This window comes from Syngnathoides biaculeatus, chromosome 10 (assembly GCF_019802595.1).
Source record: "Syngnathoides biaculeatus isolate LvHL_M chromosome 10, ASM1980259v1, whole genome shotgun sequence".
Taxonomy (NCBI): domain Eukaryota; kingdom Metazoa; phylum Chordata; class Actinopteri; order Syngnathiformes; family Syngnathidae; genus Syngnathoides; species Syngnathoides biaculeatus.
Window position 1 is genome coordinate 27,039,596 of NC_084649.1, and position 21,416 is coordinate 27,061,011.

A 21,416-nucleotide genomic window follows, 5' to 3' on the forward strand; every position below is an offset into this window, starting at 1 on the left:
CCAGCTTTTAAGAAGTCGGTGTCACAATATTATTTGTGCAGTGACCAAATGTATGTTTACAGTATTTTACTTTTGGGTACTTGGCTTCTACTGACGAGTGTACATCAGCAACGGACCGTCCCAAGTATCCGTACACTTAATCGCATTTGACGGAGTATACGAATGGCGGCGCGGTGCATCGGTTGGTAAAGCGTTGGCCTCACAGTTCTGAGGTCCCGGGTTCAATCTAACCTGCTTTTTCGATAGATAGATAGATATAGATAGATAGATAGATAGATAGATAGATAGATAGATAGATAGATAGATAGATAGATAGATAGATAGATAGATAGATATAGATAGATAGATAGATAGATAGATAGATAGATAGATCGACGCAATATTAATTGGACACTCTCAATTGCCCCGTCGGTGTGATTGTGAGTGCAGCTGTTTGTCTCGATGTGCCTTGCAATTGGCTGGCGACCAGTTCAGGGTGTACCCCGCCTCCTGCCCGTTGACAGCCGGGATAGGCTTCAGCACTCTCCGCGACCCTTGTGAGGATAAGCAGCTAAGAGAATGCATGGATGGATTAAAACATTCTTCGCTGTCATACAAGTAAGTCAGTGATGCTGTAAACGGGAACGTGAACGCTTTTCAGCGTCTACACGTGCGCTTGACCGAGGATCAGTCAATGTTGTTGTTTGCCTTTCGCCCCAAATAATCCACCGTGCCGCAAAATATCCATTTCAAATTAAAAGTAGGAGCTTTTTTTTCCCCCATCAAGAGTCATGTTCGTGACTCCCTCGAGATGCGGTCAGAGAGCCGACTGTGTCACATGAAAGTTTCTTTGCCACTGGTAACCTTTTCACTTCAACAAAGGCCTTTTCGGCGGTCGCGGACCAGTTTCCTGCACACAAGCGCCTCTCTTAAAACGCACAATCTGCTGACTTTTGCGCAGGAAGGAATGTTGCTCGAGTCAAATCGCTCCGGCGCTACAAAGAGTTGAAAGTCACAGCAGTTGGGCCGCAGGCCGCGCTGAGGGCAAAATGCTACGGATCGCTTGAGAAAGTGAAAGAAGATAAAAAAGTAACACTGTTCAAATCAAAGAAGCCGCTTCAGAAGATCGTCTGCCCCGAGCGGCTCTTGATTTGATGCTATTGTCAATAGTCCAAAGTCAAATGATTTTCGTCCTGAATGGTTGTTTGTCCCCGTCAAATGTTTTTTTCTAATCGTCATTAAGATGGGAATTTGTCACAAAGCGAGCGGGGTCATTTTCCACTGCGCTCCCGAGTGTAACGTATAAAACGGAATTTACAGATAGTTAGCCACGGGCGGCCGATTACCGGCGGAATCGCTGGCGGCGAGCCCGGCGGAGAAACGAGCGACGCGGTCGCTGACTTGAGAGCGAGCGCGACAGATGGGCGGGAGGTGCCGTCGCGCTTCTGGAGGGCGTCCAGCCGGCTCAGTGTCGCTCCATCCGCTAACTTCTTGGCGAGCGCGCAACCCGGCGGGACGTCCCGTTTGACGGCCAACTCGCCGTGCCGTGACCTCCCTCCACCCCCGCAACCTCACGTTTTCGTCTTCATTTAACCTCGACTTAAACCAGGAAGTATCCCCAGGAAAATGCGTTCATAAGGAGGATACGGAGAAGCACGATAGAAAATAGATGGATTTATGTATTTGTGTTTGTCATTTTAGTCTGCTCCTGCCACATGTGTGGGACCGCTCCCTGAATTAACAACTGTTATTCATCCATTTTCTGAGCTGCTTATCCATATGAGGGTCGCAGCCATCATCGGGCAGGAGGCGGGATTACACCCTGAACTGGTTGCCAGCCAATCGCAGGGCACAAGAGACAGACCAGAGTCGCACTCACAATCACACCGACGGGGCAATTTAGAGAGTCCAATTAATGGCGCATATTTTTGGGAAGTGGGAGGAAACCGGAGCGCCGGGGAGAACATGCAAACGCCACCCTGGCGGGGCCGGGAACCAAACCCCGGTCTCCAGAACGCTTGCCCCACCGTGCCGCCCAACAGTAAAAAGTAACCAACGGTTTTACGTCTTCTCTGTGATGCGTCAGTCCGGTGCCTCCAGAACGGCCTGCCGGCAGGCCAGGATTTGTTGTTGCGTGTCACAGAAGGAACTCGACTCAGTTTCTAGCATGCGCCACCGAGTCGTCGGGAGTCAAATCACTGAGTGTTCATTCTACCCGTGAAAAGAATTCCTGGAAGTGTTCAAGTACGCCCTCAATGTGCTCAGGGGGAAATGGCTTTCGTTACTATGACGACGACCACAAACAATAGAGGAACAGATCATATAACAACATATTTTCTTTGTCCTCTGCCAATTGGCTGCCTCCACGGGCAAGCGTTCTAGTCTATTTTTTTTGTTTTGTTTTGGTTTTTGCGGTGGACAGATGCAGCACCTAACGACCAAGCCGGCAAATGATTTTTTTTTAGAATTACTGCACCACATCTGCGCATCCCAAGCAAGGAACAATAAAATGATCTATCGCTCTATCAGGCGGCCGACATGTCGCCAAACGCAGATACCCGCCCGGCAATCTCGACGCCAACAACTTCACAGAACAGAAAAGTACGTGACGGCAATCAGAATCTTACGGCGACAAGGCAGTTGGGTCATGCTAATCCGTGTTTGCGACACTGCAGCCCTGCTTAGCTTTTAGCTTCAGACGATAGCCCTTTGGTGTGTTGCTTGAAAGCGGCGGATTTGCTATTTCTGTCCAAATTGCAGCAAATATTTTTTTCCACTGCTAGTTGAGCCAAGATGCTCAAGGAAGAGTTTATTTGGGTCTCCAAAACCACAAATTTCCTCCCATTTATTTTCAAGAGCGGCTCAACAAACGGTCAAAAAAAAAAAAAACGGCAGGAAAAACGGGGGTGTCCAGCCGCCGATGCACGACGACACCCCGACAGATTTAGGGGGACGGCACGTTTGCCAATTTACGGCCCGTCCTCCAGGGTGGGCGCTTTTATCGCCGGCCTTTAATGGACTTTGGTGTGGCCGGCAGCTGCGGACGCAAAGCCACTTTCTGCGCAATCCCCCCTCTGCGAAGTCACTCCACATCCATCTTTGTTTGGGGGTGAAAACCAGTTTGAAAGCAAATGAATTCATTTCGCGGCAGAGACCGCCAGGCCCGCGTACGATAAGAAAACTCGAGCCGCGCGTTCGACAACTCCGAGCTCATCCGGCCTTTGAGGGGCATTGTTTGCCAGCACCCCCCGGAGATATCTACATAAAATATGCTAATGAAATTAAAAAGGGAAGTGCGAGGGTTGATGCCGCCTGGCTGGGAATCTCGGAAGACTCCCTGCCGTCCCTGGAAAGAGGCTGATTAATTTGCGGAATGTCGGTGGAGAATGATTAATTCCTCTTGGATTCAGCCATTTAAGCGACATGACAGGGTGGTGGCGGTGGGGCGGGGGGGGGGGGTGGGGGGGTCGGCCCCTCAAACACGGACGCACGATGAACACATTTGGGTCGCTTAAATGAGCGGCCGGCGCGGCTCCATCGTGCGACCGCTTTGTCGGAGTAGTAGTTCTCCTGAACGGGGTGGCGCATTTAATAAGCTCCCCGGTTGACGGCGGGGAGAAGACGACACCTTCTCTTGTAAATATGAGGAGACGCTTGTTTCTTTGATGCATCCTGAGTCTGACGGAGCGGGAAAACAAGCAGAAGCGCTGACGATAACCTGAGTGCGCTTCAACGAAACCAGGTGGGACTTTGAATGAGTTGATAAAAGAACCGTCTCGCCTGCCTCTTCTCTTTCAGAGGAATGTGAAGTTTCCAGGAGAAGTTCTCCGGCTTTCACCTCGCTGACACGCAGTCCCCGGAGGTCGGTCGGCGCGCCGTCTTTCTCGGAGCCCCGCGGCGATGGCAATGCGCTTACACAAAAGATGGACTTGTTGCCGCGTGGCTGAGGTGCACGGCCCCGGGAGGGTCATGTCGCGGTCCGTGGCCTTCGGGCTACTGACCCTCATCCTGGTGAGTCAGGAGACGGCGGCGGGACAGATGGTGAACGTCTTCCGGTCGGAGCGGCCGGAGTGGTCGCTGAACCACCTCGCCGTGCATCAGTCCACGGGGGCCCTCTACGTCGGCGCCGTCAACCGGATATACAAGCTGTCGGCCAACCTCACGCTCCTGGTGTCGCACGCCACGGGGCCCGAGTATGACAACAAGGCGTGCTACCCGCCGCTGATCGTGCAGCCCTGCTCGGAGGCCCTCGCCTCCGTCGACAACGTCAACAAGCTGCTGCTCGTCGACTACTCCCACAACCGCCTCCTGGCGTGCGGCAGCCTCTACCAGGGCGTCTGCAAGCTCATGAGACTGGATGACCTGTTCATCCTCGGGGAGCCCACTCATAAAAAAGAACACTACCTGTCTAGCGACACACAGACGGGGACCATGTTTGGGGTGGTGGTGGTGGCCTCGCTGGCTCAGGATGCCACGCTGTACATCGGCACCGCCGTCGGAGGGAAGCAGGACTACTTCCCGACCATCTCCAGCCGCAAGCTGCCTCGCGACCCGGAATCCTCCGCCATGCTCGACTACGAGCTTCACACCGACTTTGTCTCGTCGCTCATCAAGATCCCCTCGGACACCCTGGCCCTCGTCCCGCATTTTGACATCTACTACATCTACGGCTTCGACAGCGGCCATTTTGTCTACTTCATGACCGTCCAGCCGGAGACGCCGGAGAACGGGATGCCGTCCGGGGGCTCGACCGGCGACCTGTTCTACACCTCCCGCATCATCCGCCTCTGCAAAGGCGACAAGAAGTTCCACTCGTACGTGTCGCTTCCTGTGGGCTGCGTCCACCGGGGCGAGGAATACCGCCTGTTGCAGGCGGCCTACCTGTCCAAGGCCGGCGCGGTCTTGGCCAAGACGCTCAACATCGGCGCCCAGGACGACGTACTCTTTGCCGTGTTCTCCAAGGGTCAGAAGCAGTATCACGACCCGTCCGACCACTCCGCACTTTGCGTTTTCACCATCCGGGACGTCAACATGCGCATCAAGGAGAGGCTCCAGTCTTGCTACCAGGGGGAGGGACACCTGGAGCTGCACTGGCTGCTGGGAAAGGACGTGCAGTGCACCAAGGCGGTAGGTGGACTGATCCCGTCCGTCACCTTCTAGATTTGGGTCCAGCGAGTGAAGTCCTCGCTTATTGCGGGTGACACGTTCCTGATAGCTTGCATAAAACGCAGGTTTTCGATTTTTCTTTCCCAACCGGAGACTTAGCCCATCCCACACCACACGTTACCCACTCAGGAAAACCTTTCCCAGACATCCAACCATCCCGGCCTTTGCAACCGGCTTCAAATTTGTCGCGATTTTCGGTATTTGCGTCCTCTGCTTTACTTTCGATATCACCCAAATGCTAATCCGCAGAAGACTCTCAACCAACATGGCTTGATTAAGCACAATTGCAATACAAGCAGAGTCCGGTTTTGGGATCCCTTGAGACGGGCCTCGGAGGAGATTCGGCCCACGGAGCTAATCGCACTCGGCGAGAAGCTTTGATTTCATCCGTGGGGCTCGGCCACCGGCGCCCACCTTCCTCTAATCCCCTTCCGCTCCCCACATCCTCGTGGCTCCACTCAAACCCTCTCGAGGGAAAAAAAAAACGTGTCCGTGACGACGCCTTCATAAAAGCCACAATTATGCAAAATGAGGCTTTCACAGGAATGGCCTGAAAGCGATGACGAAAACAATCCTATCCATTACTGCGCCACTTTGATTCCACCCCGCTATCAAGTAAATAAGACGCAACCCGAGCGAGCTGTAAATACATAATAGCGCAATAATTAATCTTGCTGTGGGGACTAAATAAAACAAAACGGCTCCGTCCCGATAACTTATCATTACATCACACGCTTTGCGGGAGAAGAGCGACAATCAAGTCTAATTGCACGCTTTGGTCCCCCCCCCCCCCCTCCCCCATTTCTTTTAATCAAGAGTTTGTAAAAGCAACGAGCCTTTATTCTGTTTTCAAGAAAGAAAGAAAGCTAATTACAAAGACAAATATCATACTTTTGAACTATTGGGGCTGTTGGAAGCCTCCTGACAAAATCATAACGCTGCATGACAGAAGATCAAAAGCTAGCGCTTTGATCTTGTTTGAACAAGTCGGCATGCCAATATTTGCTAATTACAGCTCGGCCTGATGGGAACATTCCGTTGATAAGTGTTATAAAACATTAAAAAAATGAAAACTTTTTTTGTTGTTGTTGCTTTGTGCCGTGAGCTACGATTAAAAGTTACAAGTGAGGCTCAATTATGACGGGTGAAGTGATTAAACGGAGGAATTAAGATAGCGGTCGTGACCTGCAATATGTGGGAGGAGGGGCCAATATCGCAGGTGCACTTTCAGCGGTTCACTTTCTGAGCCGCTTATCCTCACAAGGGTCGCGGGTGTGAGGGAGCCTATCCCAGCTGTCACCGGGCAGGAGGCGGGGCACACTCTCAACTGGTCGCCGGCCAATCGCAGGGCACACGGAGGCAGACAACAGTCACAATCACGTTCAGGGGCAATTTAGAGGGTCCGATGAATTCTTGTTTTCGGGGTGCGGGAGGAGAAAAGGGGACAAACACAAATACAAAATGACAACAACTCACGCGCCGACGCTCACAATGAACTCCGCTTCCTGCCGTCAATTACTAAGCCACACCCCTTAATTCACTGCACAAATTACGCTTGATACAACCGGTTTATTTCATACAAGCTGCTATTTTGATTTTATACATCACAGTCTTATTTTTCTTACCCAAAAAATGTTGGTGATTTTCAGATGGCTTTATGACATTTCATTTTACGAGCTCGGTCATGCATCGACTTGAACTGGTAAGTAGGACTCGTTGTTCTCTGAATTTTTTTGTGGGAATTTATTATTATTATTATTTTTTTTAGCATCCATTCATAAATATATTTTTTTAGCAATTGACTTCATTGTTGTGCACCGTGGTACCGTCACCAGCTAATAAATGAATAACCCTCTAAATAAGGACTTTTGTTTTGTAGGAGAGGCTTCTTATGATTATTTGAAAAATTTTTTTAAACACATAATGCAACGCAAAAAGCCACAGCAGGATTAAAGTGACTACATTAGAGCGCGTTACTTCTTCTTCCGCAACAGCTTGACGGGTGGAAAATGAAGCTTTTAGTTTTTGCATAATGCTTTCAGCACAAATGCCTTGATTGAGGCAACGCTGTCCAAATGAATGTAAATAGTGTGCTGAAATTCAGATGGAATTCAAATGAGACATTTATAAATAGGGAACGGATCAATCCGTGTTTTTTTTTTTGTCATCAGAGTCCTGGCAGACATTTTGAGGCTGAGGTGTTGAAGGGTTTGAACAACCGGCTGCTGTCCTCAGCACACAACGGCCAAATCTACGCTCTCGTTCGCTGAATCTTAACGTCACTCAACAGGCACACGTAAAGCAGTCTAGAATGTGGGGACGACATATTTTATATTGGTACAATGCACCGATGTCAAACTCGAGGCCTGGGGACGAAATCCGGCCTGCCGCATGATCTTACGTGGCCCGCGAAGGCAAGTCATCTGTCCGCTTCCATGATTCTTGTGACAATTTGTACCTCATGGCCATGTCATAAATGGTAACATTAAGATATCAAGAGCATTTTTTTATGTTACCAAACATGAACAATAGTTGAAAACCCATTACCCTTCATTTTTTGATTCCACAACTAGTTCACAAATTTCGTGTGTCATATGATGAGGACATTTAAGATTTTTAGGGTTTGTCAGTCACGAGGGAAACCGTAACTGCAATGTGGCCCGCGACAAAAATGACTGACAGCCCTGGTATAATGCATAACACTCTAAAGCAGAGTAAAATATATATTTCGTCGCTACTTTGCACATTTTAGCGATTGCGGGGTCGAAGGGAGGGGGGTGGTGATAAATGAGTCACTTCAGTCCTCGGGTTAAGACGGTCTCGACCGAAGACGTCTCGACTTTAGAACGCCCGTCCATCCCCCGTCCGCCATTTTGTCTGGCTAACGCTTGTCCGTGTTTGTGCGCCGGGAGTATCGTCGCATTTTTCGCCCTCCTTTTTCGATATCATCGCCCCAAAGAAGAAAGCTGCGTCTTTTAGCGATGCTTCTGCGGCCAAAAGACAATCCATGACCATGGAAACGAAGCTCAAGATCATAAAAAGATCGGAGGAAGGAGCGACACCGACGCCACCGAGGCTTCAGTAGCTCGACCGCGGTGACAATTATTAAAGACAAAGCCCGTATGTATTTTAGCGCATGCGAAGGGTTCCGTTCCTACGTCGGATACGACGATCACAAAACAAGGTTCTTTGACACTTGTCGAGATGGAGAGGACTGAGGACTGAGGACCGGGTTCCTTTGCAATAGCTGAGCACCGCCTCCCCTTCTTCTTCTCCATCCACCTCTCAGCAGTAAAGCTAAGTACATCATCTCGTTTATTCCAATATATTTGTTTTTTTATACAAAGTATTTTGACATAAATTCTGACTTTAGTGGTGGAATCCGACTTAGGTTGAAATTTGAGTTAAGTCGCTACAGTAGGAACGGATCTCAGCCGTGGACCGAGGACTCCCTGTCCAGTACTAGGAGGAGGACTACTCTTCTTCTTTTGTGTTTGCGTGGAGCGTCTCATACTGCCTCCCTGTGGCCACGGCGGGCATACCGGATTTCACCATGAAATCAATTATTTCTCGAGCTACTCACCTATTTTTAATAAAGTGCAATATTCCAGAGTGCTATTTTTACAAATTAAATTTGTGTATGTGTGTGTCACGAGCGTGACCACAGAAAGAATCCCTCAAAGGACCACTGCCATTGTAAACATGACAATAACAGCGAGAGCAAATTGGGAAATAAAGCCAGCAGCTACTTAAGGTTTTTGGGGCGCGTATAAAGCACAAAAAAAGAAAGAAATAAAGAACGAAAGAAAGACGAGCGCCTTGCAGGCGGCGCTCTTTGATGCTCGATCAGGCATCGAGACATCTCTGGCACTGCTTATTTGTGTGATGTGGCATCAAGTGATCAACAATCACAGGGAACAGGTGCAAAACGTGGCGGCGAATTTGGAAGTCGCCTTTTTTCAAACCGGCAGAAGAAAAAAGCTCCTTCTCTATTCACACGCGTCACCGCCGATTTGCCGTCCCGTCTCCCGCTTCACCTTCCTCGCAGCCCAAGCGAGCCCGCCATTCTTTTTTATCTCCCCGAGCGATTTCACAGCCGTTGTTTCTCGCTGGCTTTTCTCGCAGCCCGTCCCCATCGACGACCACTTCTGCGGCCTGGACATCAATCAGCCTCTGGGGGGCTCCCGGCTGGTGGCGGGCCGCACGCTTTACGTGGAGACCCGCGAGAGGCTGACCTCCGTCATCTCCTACATCTACAACGGACACGGCGTGGTCTTCCTGGGGAGCAGGAATGGCCGACTCAAGAAGGTCAGGAGAATGTTTTTTTTGTGAAGATTTGCTTTTTTTTTTTTTTTCCCCCGAAATGCTTTGTACATTTTGGAAGATAACTGTTGGAAACGGCCAAAGACTAAGAACTAAGGTGTGTCGAATTGTGGAGGTATCGTGCTAAAGTGTTTCCCACCTTTCCAGTTTCTCAGATTTTGGCTAAAACGGCAGTCGGGCATCCGGTGCGACTCGTGAAATCCGGCATGCGTCTGGCAAGATTCGTGCCTCGCCAACCGTGTTGAGTAGATTACAATTTAAGCGGCTTCTTTCATATGCACACCGTAATTTCTCGAGAATAATGCGTACTGAAGTATAATGCGCACCCCCAAAGTTAACCTAAAAAAAATCTGGAAAAAACCCTTCTACCAATAAACATTGCGCAATCGGCATCACGCAGAATGTTTCTTGGTGAATATTAAACAGTTTTAACGCGTGTAGTTATCTGTGACCCACCGTTAACCCCGCCCTCCATCCTGCTGAGGCAACAGCGGGGAACAATTTCCTGAGCACGATGACCGCTTGTCTACAAGCCATTAAAAAAAAAGTCAGTTTTGCGTAATATGAGCCCTTAAGCAAGGCCGACGGCGGGCGGGCGGGCCTCGTGTGATGGAAATATTTGTCGTCAACGTTTCCCGGCCAAAACGATGACATCATCGCAACTTGAGAAATGTCAAATCAACACAACAGAAGAAAATGAATTTGGAGCCTCACAGCCCCGACGTGCACATTAGTCCAACCCAAAACATCTGAACACAATCATCTCCCCAATTAATGATATCATGATCATGACTGTCGAGCTTGAATATATCACAAGGATTCAAGTCAATCATCTTTGTGTTCAATCGAAATAAGACGACTGTGATCCTCTTCTTTTACTTTGTTTCTGATGGATGTTGCGAAGCAAAGCGACAACTGAAATGGAATCACTTCGTATTTGTATACAGCAGTTTCTTAGTTTTTGGAATAATTCAAAGAATAATTGACGGATGAGTAGATTTTTTAAATAATCATTAGTTGCAACCCTAGTTGAAATCCTACTTGAATCATTTCTGTACATTTATTAAAAGATGTACAAGAGTGGCAGTTTGAAATAACCCGAATATTTCCTGGGGTAAAAATCGGAATCAATGGAAGGAAAAAAAAAACAAAATTTGTCTTAATAGGCAAACTGACGGGGGGGAAAAAAAATGGAATGAGTGAAACATCCCCTGAAAGCAGCCCCGCAGTCACAATCTGAGCTCTTTCTTCGACGATCGTACGCGAAGCTGATTCAGGCCGTCGGCCGTCATTGTCGTCGTTGTCGTGTGTCATTTCGCAAGAACCCGCCGGTATTCCAATTGCCATCCCGGCGTCTGGGCCGCCTGCCACCTCGCGGGCTCGGCTTCCCGACTGAGGAAATGCGGGAGAGGACTGTTGTGACATTAGCCCGAGGTGGCGGTGGGGGGAGCAGGGGGGTTGGATGTTAGGCCTTATCGGAAGTCGCGCTGTCTGATGCGGCGGACCGGGTGATGGAAAAAGACAAGCTGGACAGAAAAGCAGAATAGTCAGAAAGAATAACGAGAAAAGACATGCAAGGACGGTTGACCGTGGGTGGGGGCGGGGGGTGAAACCCAAAAAACAAGAGCAGACGGGGAAGGACGCACAAGAGACCAACGAATGAGTGGACCGTAACGACTTAAATCCTTTGTCTCGAGTAACTTCCAGCTCTCGCCAAAAGTGACTCACGAAAGGCGAAAAATGATCAGTAAAGATTTGACTCAGCATACGTTTATGAATGGATCTTGTGAAAGAAATTGCGATGAGGACGCCGGCGTCACCTCGTCGTGACTTCGAACATCCTGCTGAGGGCGCAGCCAGGATGTGAAAAATGTCACAGGATGGAGTCTGTGGAAGCTTGAAAAGAGCTTCGGATCTGTGCCCGGCCTCGCCGATCATGTCACGGGCGGTGATTATGTCCATGAACTGCTGGATGACTCCCTCGCAGACACAAGAAGAAGAAATGGGGAGATAAAAGAGTTCGCAATGGGTGGGTGGGGGCAAAAAGTCCAGAGACCCCACCGATGATATACTCTACGTGCGATTAAAAAGTAAACGTTCCAAAATAGGATTTTACTGTGAAAACAACCAAGAATAAGAATATTGCATGAGCATTAAGCCGCAACACGCTTGAGATGTGGAGGCAGCTCAGCTCCATTTTTTTTGTAACACGGGCCAGCGGGTCTCATTGGACGGCAATGATTCCGGAGCATGCGGGGGCGGGGGCGGGGGCGGGGGGGGGTCGCCGCTCCGGTCTCGATCCGGCCGCCCACAAACGGTGGAAATGAGCCGTGACAATAAAAACCAGCGGCGGCGCGACGGGGTCACCGCAAAAGGTCAAGGCTGTCACGGGGAAGGCGAAGCCGAGTTGAGAGGTCACGGGGGGGGGGGGGGGGGGGGGCCCTAAGCCACGGCGGCTCCGTGAAAAGCGTGTGGACGTATCCGTCAACGTCTCGCCGTCTTCGGCCGGTGTTGCGGGGGCTGTGAAATGTGACCCGGTGGGCAAAAAGAGGGGATTTTAACGCATGTTAACGACGAGTAACTAAACTCGACAAAATCTGCCCTGATGGTCATTTGCGGCCCGGCGGACTGTTTTTCATTTCCTACCGCAGAGTCAAAAAAAAAAAAAAAAGTGAATTCCACATCGCGTATCTAAAACAAGCACATAGTTTGAGCCTTAGCTTAATTCTTACTAGCATAGTCGAGCTAACGAATAGCATCGGGGTCGCGGTGTTAAAACCCCGGAAGCGGCGGACGTTTGAACGCAAACGCGAAGCAACACGTGCAGACAGATAATCGCAGAATGCCGCCAGGCAAATGTACTTCATCGTCAGGCGAGAAAACGTCTCCCATTACTGCAGCTTACTGAGTGAGTCGCTTGCTGCAGTTGGAACAACCTTCTTCGAAAGAGTCACAACGAAGTCACCGCGATAGAAAAACTGTTCTGTATATTTTGAATCTGTTTTTCATAAAATACAACCCCCAATCAACTTTCCTTCTTTTTCGGGGGGGAGGCTGGAACGGATTAATGGGATTTGCGAAAGAACGAGCGTTCCGAGTTGCGAGCACGGGGACGGAGTGAATGAAAGCCGTACGCCGAGACGCCACTCAAGTCTGGAGTTTGAAGCGGTTCCATCGGACCCACAACGTGACAGGACGTCAATTTCAGATTTGGGTTTGGTTTATCCATCTGCGGCGAGCGGGGGGATTGAGATGGCTGCCAGTCCGAGAGGCACGAATGTCACCGTTAGCGCAACTTCTTAGCGAGAACGCGAGTGATTTCCACTGGGAACGGCGCCAGCGATGACTTGACTGCCGAATCGGAGCATTAATGAGGATTTGGAGCAGCTGGAAGAGCAGCTCAACACAAAGGAGGGAAAACGGACGCTCCTGCGGGAAGCAGCGGCTTCCTTTGCGAAATTGCAGCCGAGTGACGAAGAACACATTTCTTCATGTCGTCCCACAGCTACTTGAAACTTGAAAAAAAAAAAAAAAAAAGGTCTGGCTTGGCTCGGCTTTCCGTTTGCTCTGCTTCCTCGCATGATCCCACCGTACAGTCATCGTCTGCAGACTTCGTCACGGTTCTTGGGGGGGGGAGGGGTGGTGGGGAAGTCCATATAAGTGGAAATGTCACCTCGTGATTGGCGCCAACCGAGCCCCCTGGCAAGTGATTACGGCAACGCCGCTCGGACAAACTACAAAGATCGCTGAAGACGTTTTCGACGGTCATTCACGCTTTCTTTCCAGAAGAAGACAAAACTTTTCTCTCAGCTATTTTGCAGCAGACACACGCAACTACGTGTCCAATCGCTTTCTATGGCTGCATTTACACTGCACCTACAACTACTACTGCACGTCGTGTTACCCTTTTCATTTTTCCTCGTGCATATTTCAACGTACATTTCAAGTGATACATATCCGATGTGGCTGTGAAAAAGTTGAAACCCACGATAAAAACATAAAGCCGACTCCTCCCTGACGGATTAAAATCAGACTTAAGATCCGCATTACTCCAACGGCCGCCGTCGACAATTATTGCGCTCATTAGCTTCACGTTGCCATGTGACGTCAAGGAGGTTTGGAGTTCAATTCCTTCCCGTTGCGCGGTTAACATGTCATGTGAAGTTAGTTGCGGTATTTGCCGTTGAGAAGGAAGAACTTGATCAGTCTTGAGTGAGCCTGACGTCACTCGCGTTGGCGGCTCGCTGACGTTTGAATGCAAACAAACAACTGCGGTTTTCCGACAGCCATTAGTTTGTCCGCCGACGGGAAGGATCGCCTCAAATCCCGGCTTATGCTCCACCTGACTACATTTGACTCCATTTTAGCGCCTTGTAGCATCGTAGACCAATACTGCCTGAATTCTCCGCTAAATACAATATCTCGGCTATAAATAATTTGTAGAGCACAATGCAAACAAATAAAGGGAAAAGTTAGCAGAGGCGTTCATACAAGCAAAACTAAATAGAACACAACATCTGAAGTAAAATACGGTCGAATGATTCGTCTTTCCACTTAAGCTGCGGCGGCCTCGGCCCGTGACGGCCCTCGAGCCCGATCGATTTTCGGGGGGCGAAGACGTGGCGGCGCGGCGCAATGAATGACGCCCGGCGGCAGGCAGAGCGCCAACCCCGCCGACGCGCAGCGAGTGCACTAACGCGGCCCCCCCTCCCCTCCCCGTCCCTCGCCGACACGTCCTCAGCATTTTCCGACGAGCGCGGCAATATTTTACGGTCATCCGAGTTTAACGCGTCCTCGGCGGCGCGGGATTGAGAAGCCGCCCCGAAGCCTCCCGGCAGTTCCTCTCCGAAATAGAAAGTGCTGGATGCAATAAAATCGGACCAGTCAATTGTCTTCGCCGGTAACTTGAAATGAGAAAAAGTTCACGGCAAACACACACGTAAATAATAATTGAAAAAAAAGTATGCATTTTCCTGGACATGCTTTTTTTTTTTTACTTATTTACTTACTTTTACCCCCCATTGACCTGCTTTTTAAGAACTAGGGGGCCAAATTACCGGGATCGAATGCCATGAGCCGGACAGGCAGAAGGAAACCGGGTGCGGCTGAGATGCGGGCTGCTAATAAAAGAGGCAATTTGTCACAATACGGGAAGGTGTCCATCTCCCTGACCCCCCCCCCCCCCCGTCCTTTCATCCCTTGCTTTCCATCTCCCGCGATGGGAAGTGCACAGGAAGGCCGGGACCGCATTGCGGCGGAGGGAAAATTGTTCTGCTGCCGTCGTAGGTGGGCCCCGGGAACTCGGAAAACAATGGCAGTCATTGGACGACGGGGGCGCGTGGGGGCGGACAGGAAACAGGCAACAGGAAAAGCCCGTTTTCCAGGAGGGAGCATGCGGACGCACGGAGGAGTTGTGTAAAAAGTAAAAACTGAAACAAAACTGAAGGCTTGGAAAGTGGCCACAGAACCAGAGGTCAAGACGTTCTGACTCGGCAATGACGTCGGAAAGTCAGCAATTCAATTCATTCAGATGTCTCTCAAAGATTTTCCCGAGACGTACACGCTGACTATCGGGACGACCGAGCAGACAATGGTAAATGTTAAAATTGTTCAATAGATATGAAATCAAATGTGATGCGAAGCGGATTGCAAGGAGGATACGCACGTTCGGATCACTGAGCCAGATTTGCACATTTCACCCTTACTGATCAAAACCCAACAATTGGAGGTTTCTAGAAGATTCTTTTGGGCTGTGCGTGTTTGTGGCTGGGTTATAACGAGTGATTTTTCCTTTCCAATCTGCTCAGAAAATCATCAATGTTAAACTTGTTCAAGATCTCCGATGACAAATTCCTCTGTGGCAGACTTCCGGACTCCAAGAATAACGTGAAAGAAAAGGGGAAAACTCGTGCCGACAATCGGGCCCAACTGGAGCATTTTCAAGTCCGTAAAGGCCCGATTATCAGATGTCTCTAAAAGATTATCCCGAGTGATGACCATTGAGTCTAGACTGGAGCGCGTTCAGACTTCATGTGCCCTGCGATTGGCTGGCGACCATTCCAGGGCGTACCCTGCCTCCTGCCGCTCGATAGCTGGGATAGGCGACCCTTGCGAGGATAAGCGGCTGTGAAAACGGATAATACTAAAAACCTCGTCCGAACCGCTGACTTCTTCAAACGAAACGGTAGCCGATGAGGATGTGACGCGTGTAGCGTGTAGCGTGTTGGTCATCCGGACTACAACACACGTGATAAGAACAATACGCACACGCTCACGCACACAATGTCCCCCCCCCCCCCCTTGTATTTTAAAACTTGGTAAAGCTGTTTAAAAAAAAAAAAATCAAAACAAAATGCGTCGGGGTGGGCCAACGATTAGCGCCGTCTTGTACCGTACGTCTCCACCTCGGCGACCTCGGCCTCCCTCTTTGTTCATTAACTCGGCAATGCGCTCATTAGCATGCATATGCGGGCTAATAATCAACGTGCGCTCCCGTCATCCGCGATGCCACCATATGCGCAGCCAGTCCAGCTCGAAGGTGGCCGAGCCCGGCCGGGCGTGTGCCAACGTTCTCGCTTTGAGTCCTTTTCACGTCGTTATCAAGCGTCGGGATGAGTGATTGCTCGTGGAATTACGGAGAAGATCCGTCTCACAGCGGGAACATTTACAACTCATTTTTTCCCCTCACCAACCCCCCGAAATATCTCATCTGTATTAAAAAATAGTGTAATATAGTCATATAAAATAGAATAAAATACATTAAAAAAAAACCATCTTTGCAACGTTGAAATAAAAAAATATATTTTGGGTTTAACATAAGTTAAAAATGTCCAATATAATAACGTAATACAATAATTGTAAATGAATATCCTCTGTCTTTTCATTTTTAAAATTGAAAATATCAAAATTATAAATGACCTGCATCATACGGGAATACAATCCTTTGGTTTATTTTAGAAAAGAAAATATTAAGGCATGAGAAATGAGAAAATTGAAATAGAATTATCTGGTACAAAACAGCAATGGGATATAATTTATTGGAAAAAATAAAAAAAGAAATATAGAATAATAAAAGAAATTTAAATGAAAAATTCTCTAAATGATGAAGTAATAAAAACCTTTTTTAACTTAAAAAAGAAAAAGAAAGGGTTTAACCTTAACCCGTTTGTAAAGGAGCTTACTGACCGACTGACTCGTACTTGAGTAAGCAGCGCCTGATGAAGGCCATTTCGAGCCGAAACGTTGCGCATGACAGGCTTACTCAAATTACTCATGGAGGAGATTTAAATTGATGTTCAATGGATAGTTTTCCAAATTTGGAGGACAGATGGAACCAATTGGCTGCTAAAAAGGAAGGAACGCGTGAAGTAGGCTAATTGAACACTTTAAATTCTAAATTGTAGCAAAGTAAACTGAACTAAATTGCCAACACAAATTTTGAAACCTCGCTTTCCACACGTCAACGCTCGAAGGACCGTGCATTCTCTTCTCCCGGCTTTGTCAGTCACTGTAGCCAAACCTTAACCCCATTTCATACTGAAGCACAATCATTAGCGAAGAATTTTCAGAATCAGATTTGCACCAAAACTTGGAAACGTCTTCAGTTATTTTTGCGTAATCGTGGCATCTAATTATCAACACCAGCAAAATAAAAAGAAGGAAAAAAAATCCAGTGAATATTTAGAATGGGAACAAAACTCCTCTGAGGTGGAAAATTTGTATGTCTTTGACTTGAAAAATGTTCCGTTGCAATATTTCCCATCTAAGTATTGTAGTTTTTTCCAGCAGTAAAAATTCTTGCCAGAGGTAATAATAATAATAATAATAATAATTACAAGAGCACGTACACGCTGGATAGAGAGCCGCCGAACAAAAGACGGAACTGCGAGCGCTAACCACAGGATGTCATTTCGCGTTCGGGGATGCACATCGTTGGGGAACATCCGGCGGGACCGACGGGAAGAAATTTTGGGGAACCGTTTGGCCGTTTCATCCCGCCGCCGACGCGCTCGCTCTTTCCCGTGTGAAGTCAAACAGCAATCAGGGAGCCTGAACTCATCCCGGAAGCCGCTGCCAAAAAGCTTGTCACGCAAACTGCGAAGTACTCGCAGCGTGCGTAATCCCAGTTTGTCGGCGCAGGCCGCCGAACAAGAGCTTCCATCAAATTTATCCTCCATATCCATTTATGGCCTAACGGGCAAAACTGCGCAAGTGTTTTTAATAACACAAAAGCTGAGGTTCAAGCCAACTTTGCGGTTATAGCGCTTCATAATTTGAACCGCGTTTTGTTTATTGGCTGAAAAACTCACTTATTTGTGAGATTCTGTCCAAAGGGCGGCTTCTAGCAAAGTGTCATGGATGGACGCAGACGTGACGCATTCTGACTAATCGAACATTTTACGTGAAAGAGCAACGATTAAGCCTGGGTTGTTAGCGGAAATGGTGAAGAGTAGCACTTCTGCCACTTTTTTCCCCCCCCCAAATCAAATAACGTGGATGACATTTGAGTGTATTCTTTAAAGATTAATTTGAAATATTGAAGTAACGAGGGGTATATTTACAATTTAACGGCAATAATACAGGACGAGTGCCCCGATTTCCGACCCTCCGTTTAGTGATTGATTTTGTGTTGCGCGTGAATTTTTTTTTTTTTTTTTGCTTTTTATTAATAAAGCTTCACCTTGAAAAAAAAAACTGGAGGAATTAAAGTACTGTGAAGTCCTCGTACAAAAACCAGAACACTCGTGAGGAGCGACACCAAGTCCACCTCCTGATGTCACTCGCTACTCGGCCACACCCCTTAAAGACAACCATTCAACACAGGAATACGACAGCATGTATAGTCTTTATGCTTTTTTTTTTTTTTTATTAAGGTTTATGTTTTCATCCCGTGAAGTTTTTAATCATAATAATCTCTCGGGTGCGGACAGATTGTCGGTGATTGGTTGCAAAGAGCCCTTCGGGCCTCCCCGGTCGCCGTCCGTATGTCTCGTTGCTCGGCTGTGGTCACAATAACAACCACATACGGAAATTATTATGATTATTATTTTTTTGGGCACTGGGGAATGAACAGCTTAACCCTAACCAGATAAGCATATAATCGTTTGCTTTGGCCTATTTACATGTTGGTGGGGGGGGGGGGGGGGCTAACGTGAAAATGAATCTGAGAATGAATCGCAGACGTGGGCGTGACGTTCGGGTGCTCACGTGGAGGCCGGCAGCGAACCAGCAGAGTTCAAATGAGGTCCAGCAGATTCTTACGATGGGCCTCGCTATGCTAAAGGTTCAAGTTGCACATGTGTTTGCGCAAGTCACGCTAATCGGGCTATCGCAGGTTCTGTTCTGCAGCGGAAGGAAGTGCGGCTTATTGGCCGAGACGTAATTCTCGGGTTAAAAATATAGCGCCCTTGTCAGCTGTGACGTCCTGGGAAGAAAGGATAAGACGAGAAGCTCTGCGCGGGTTTTTGCGGCATTGGCGGCAAGTCCGGCCGGTTCTGACGTAACGACAATTGGACCGCAACGGTTGAATTCATTGAACGTGAGCTCGAGCTATAGCAGCACGCAGTAGAAGGACGAAGCAAATGTCCAGAAGAATAAATCAAAAAATAAATCTAAAATAAGAAAATTATAATAAATAAATAAACAGACGGGCAAATAAATGAAAAAACAAACAAACAAACAAACAAATAAATCAATAAATCTCCAATTTGTGGGAATTGAAAACCCAAATTTCCGTCAGGAAATCAAGGAGCACCTGAAGTTTTTTTTTAATGACCTAACTTAACTGAAAGGCTTCCTTCCAGAGAGGGATCGATGATCTGATTTGGTGCAGCTCTCTAAGGGCAGCAGTCGCCGACTTTTTTGCGCCGTGGACCAGTTTCGCAAATGTTTGACAGGACCGGCGTGTAAAAGAAATGATCCACTTCCACTAACAACCCAGGCTAAACTCAGCTCTTCCCTGCCATATAAAGGTGATGGTCTCTCAGTCAAGATGTATCACTTGAACTACACTTCCTTGATTTCAAATACTACTTTTTTTTTTTCCCACTGGACAGCTACTGAGAGAAGTGTGTTGCTATGCAATTAGGTCTGGGTAGATAGAATTGAAAAAAATGCTAACTAGTGAATACGTGAATAACGAACTGCAAATCGTCGGCGGTTCACCGCGATCCGTTTCTGACGTGCGGCGCGGTCGCGGTTGCCCGCAAGGTGACGCGGCGTGACTGACTGATGAAGTTTGGCGAGCCCGGGGGGGGGGGGGGGGGGGGGGGAAATCCAATCATGTAATCAGCCCGTATTGATTGACTGTCCGCATTCAGAGCGTGCCGCAACGGCGCGCTGCCACAGCCGAGCGTTCAAAGCCTCGATTCCGGGTGGCGCCGGCGCTCAGGACCAGATCCACGCTGGGAGGAGCGACGTAATCACGGCGCAGACGACGCGCAACGCCAAGCGCGGTTGTCAGTTCCTTTGTATTTCCTCTAATTAAAACATCCGAGAGATGAACGCGCGCTCGCTGTAATTGCGTCAAATGGTTAATGAGCCACCCGCGGATTTAAAAAAAAAAAAAAAGAAGAAGAAGAATTTATCCATTTGCATTGCTAATGAATTTCTTTGTTGTTGCTTGGAATAAACAAAGTAGAATTTTTTGGGTACTAGCAATGTTCAATCACACTGTTATTCACTGGAGTACTCACGGGTACAGAATACTGAAAAAAAACAAAACAAGTAACTGTAAACGAATACCTTTCTTTCTCTGCGACGTACACGATGGATCGGCAATGTGTCAAACCGTGCCTGTGTAGCGCCAACTACTGGCGAGGAGGATTTAGTCAATATCAGGTATCGGTGGCTGGTTTTGGAAGCCTTTACAAGTACCCGACACCTTGAAATAAGCCCGGTATCGGCCCGATGCGGATACTGGGTATCCATACACGCCCATCCCTATTTGTCACGGTACTTAAGTAGATGTTTCAGGTACAGTGGAACCAGTTTTTTTTTTTTTTTTTCATTTCAATTTTTATAAATTTGGTCCCGGTTTTTGCACACCAGCTTGGTTTTTGTCAGTTTGAAAATAGTCCAAAGCAAACTGATCCATCCTCGCACGTGCGTAATTTGCTTTTAGGGCTTGGAAATGCGTCGTGGTGCAGCAATGCATTATGGGTGTTGCGGCCCTTTTCCAATCTTTTGCCGACGCGCCCCAAAAACTTGAAACTTCATACTTGGGGAGACGTCGCTTTCCTCACGAGCGAGTACCGCGAAGCGTCACCCGGTGTGTTTTTGTAAGAAGCCACCAGGGGGCCAAAGAAAGTTCCAAGCGCCAGCCGGGCGCCGCTTTTATAAACATGATGAGAAACATTCAAGCAAGAACATGAAGGAAAGCAGAAAATTGGCACATTCCTCTCGCAAACATAACGTCTCCTCTCCGCCGCGGAAAGTCTTCATTATGATATTTCGTGCTTTTGATGACAGCAATTAATGGACAGAAAACGATGGTGTTGAACAGCAAGCAGCCTGCGTGAACGACACAAGCGCTTACTGAATAAACTACGTAGGTCCCTGCAGTAAAAAAAATTTACCACTTCAGGGTTCTACGAAACCGGCTCGACATTTTATACGTATGCTAAATTATAGTTATTTATAATTAGAAAGATGGAGGCACGCACTGGAAAGGAGAGGAATGAAGATTAGCCAAAGTAAAACAGAATATATGTGTGCGTGAATGAGAGGGGAGGAGGGGGTGGGGGGAGGAGGAGTGAAGCTCCAGGGAGAAGAGATGGCGAGGGTGGACGACTTCAAATACTTGGGGTCAACAAGCCAGAGCAATGGTGAGTGTGGTAAGGAAGTGGAGAAACGGGTCCAAGCGGGGTGGAACAGTTGGCGGAAGGTGTCTGGTGTCCTATGTGACAGAAGACTATCCGCAGTTGCTGTTGTTAAAACAGTTGGGAGGC

General features: G+C 48.2%; 1 protein-coding gene across 7 annotated transcripts in view; it reads left to right on the forward strand.

The window, feature by feature from the left end:
- LOC133507085 (plexin-A2-like) overlaps nt 1–21,416 on the forward strand; it is a 98,753-nt gene that overhangs the window by 11,422 nt on the left and 65,915 nt on the right. For 6 of the 7 annotated variants that reach the window (XR_009796741.1, XR_009796742.1, XM_061831702.1 and 3 more), the window contains exons 1-3: nt 2,333–2,580; nt 3,778–5,106; nt 9,271–9,453. Coding sequence is in view for 5 of the 7 variants with exons in the window: in XM_061831702.1 (XP_061687686.1) it covers nt 3,880–5,106; nt 9,271–9,453 (1,410 nt within the window). In the remaining 2 variants the exon portion in view is untranslated. Of the gene's footprint in view, nt 1–2,332; nt 2,581–3,777; nt 5,107–9,270; nt 9,454–21,416 lie in introns of those variants that run through there. The other variant, XM_061831703.1, reaches the window with a different exon arrangement.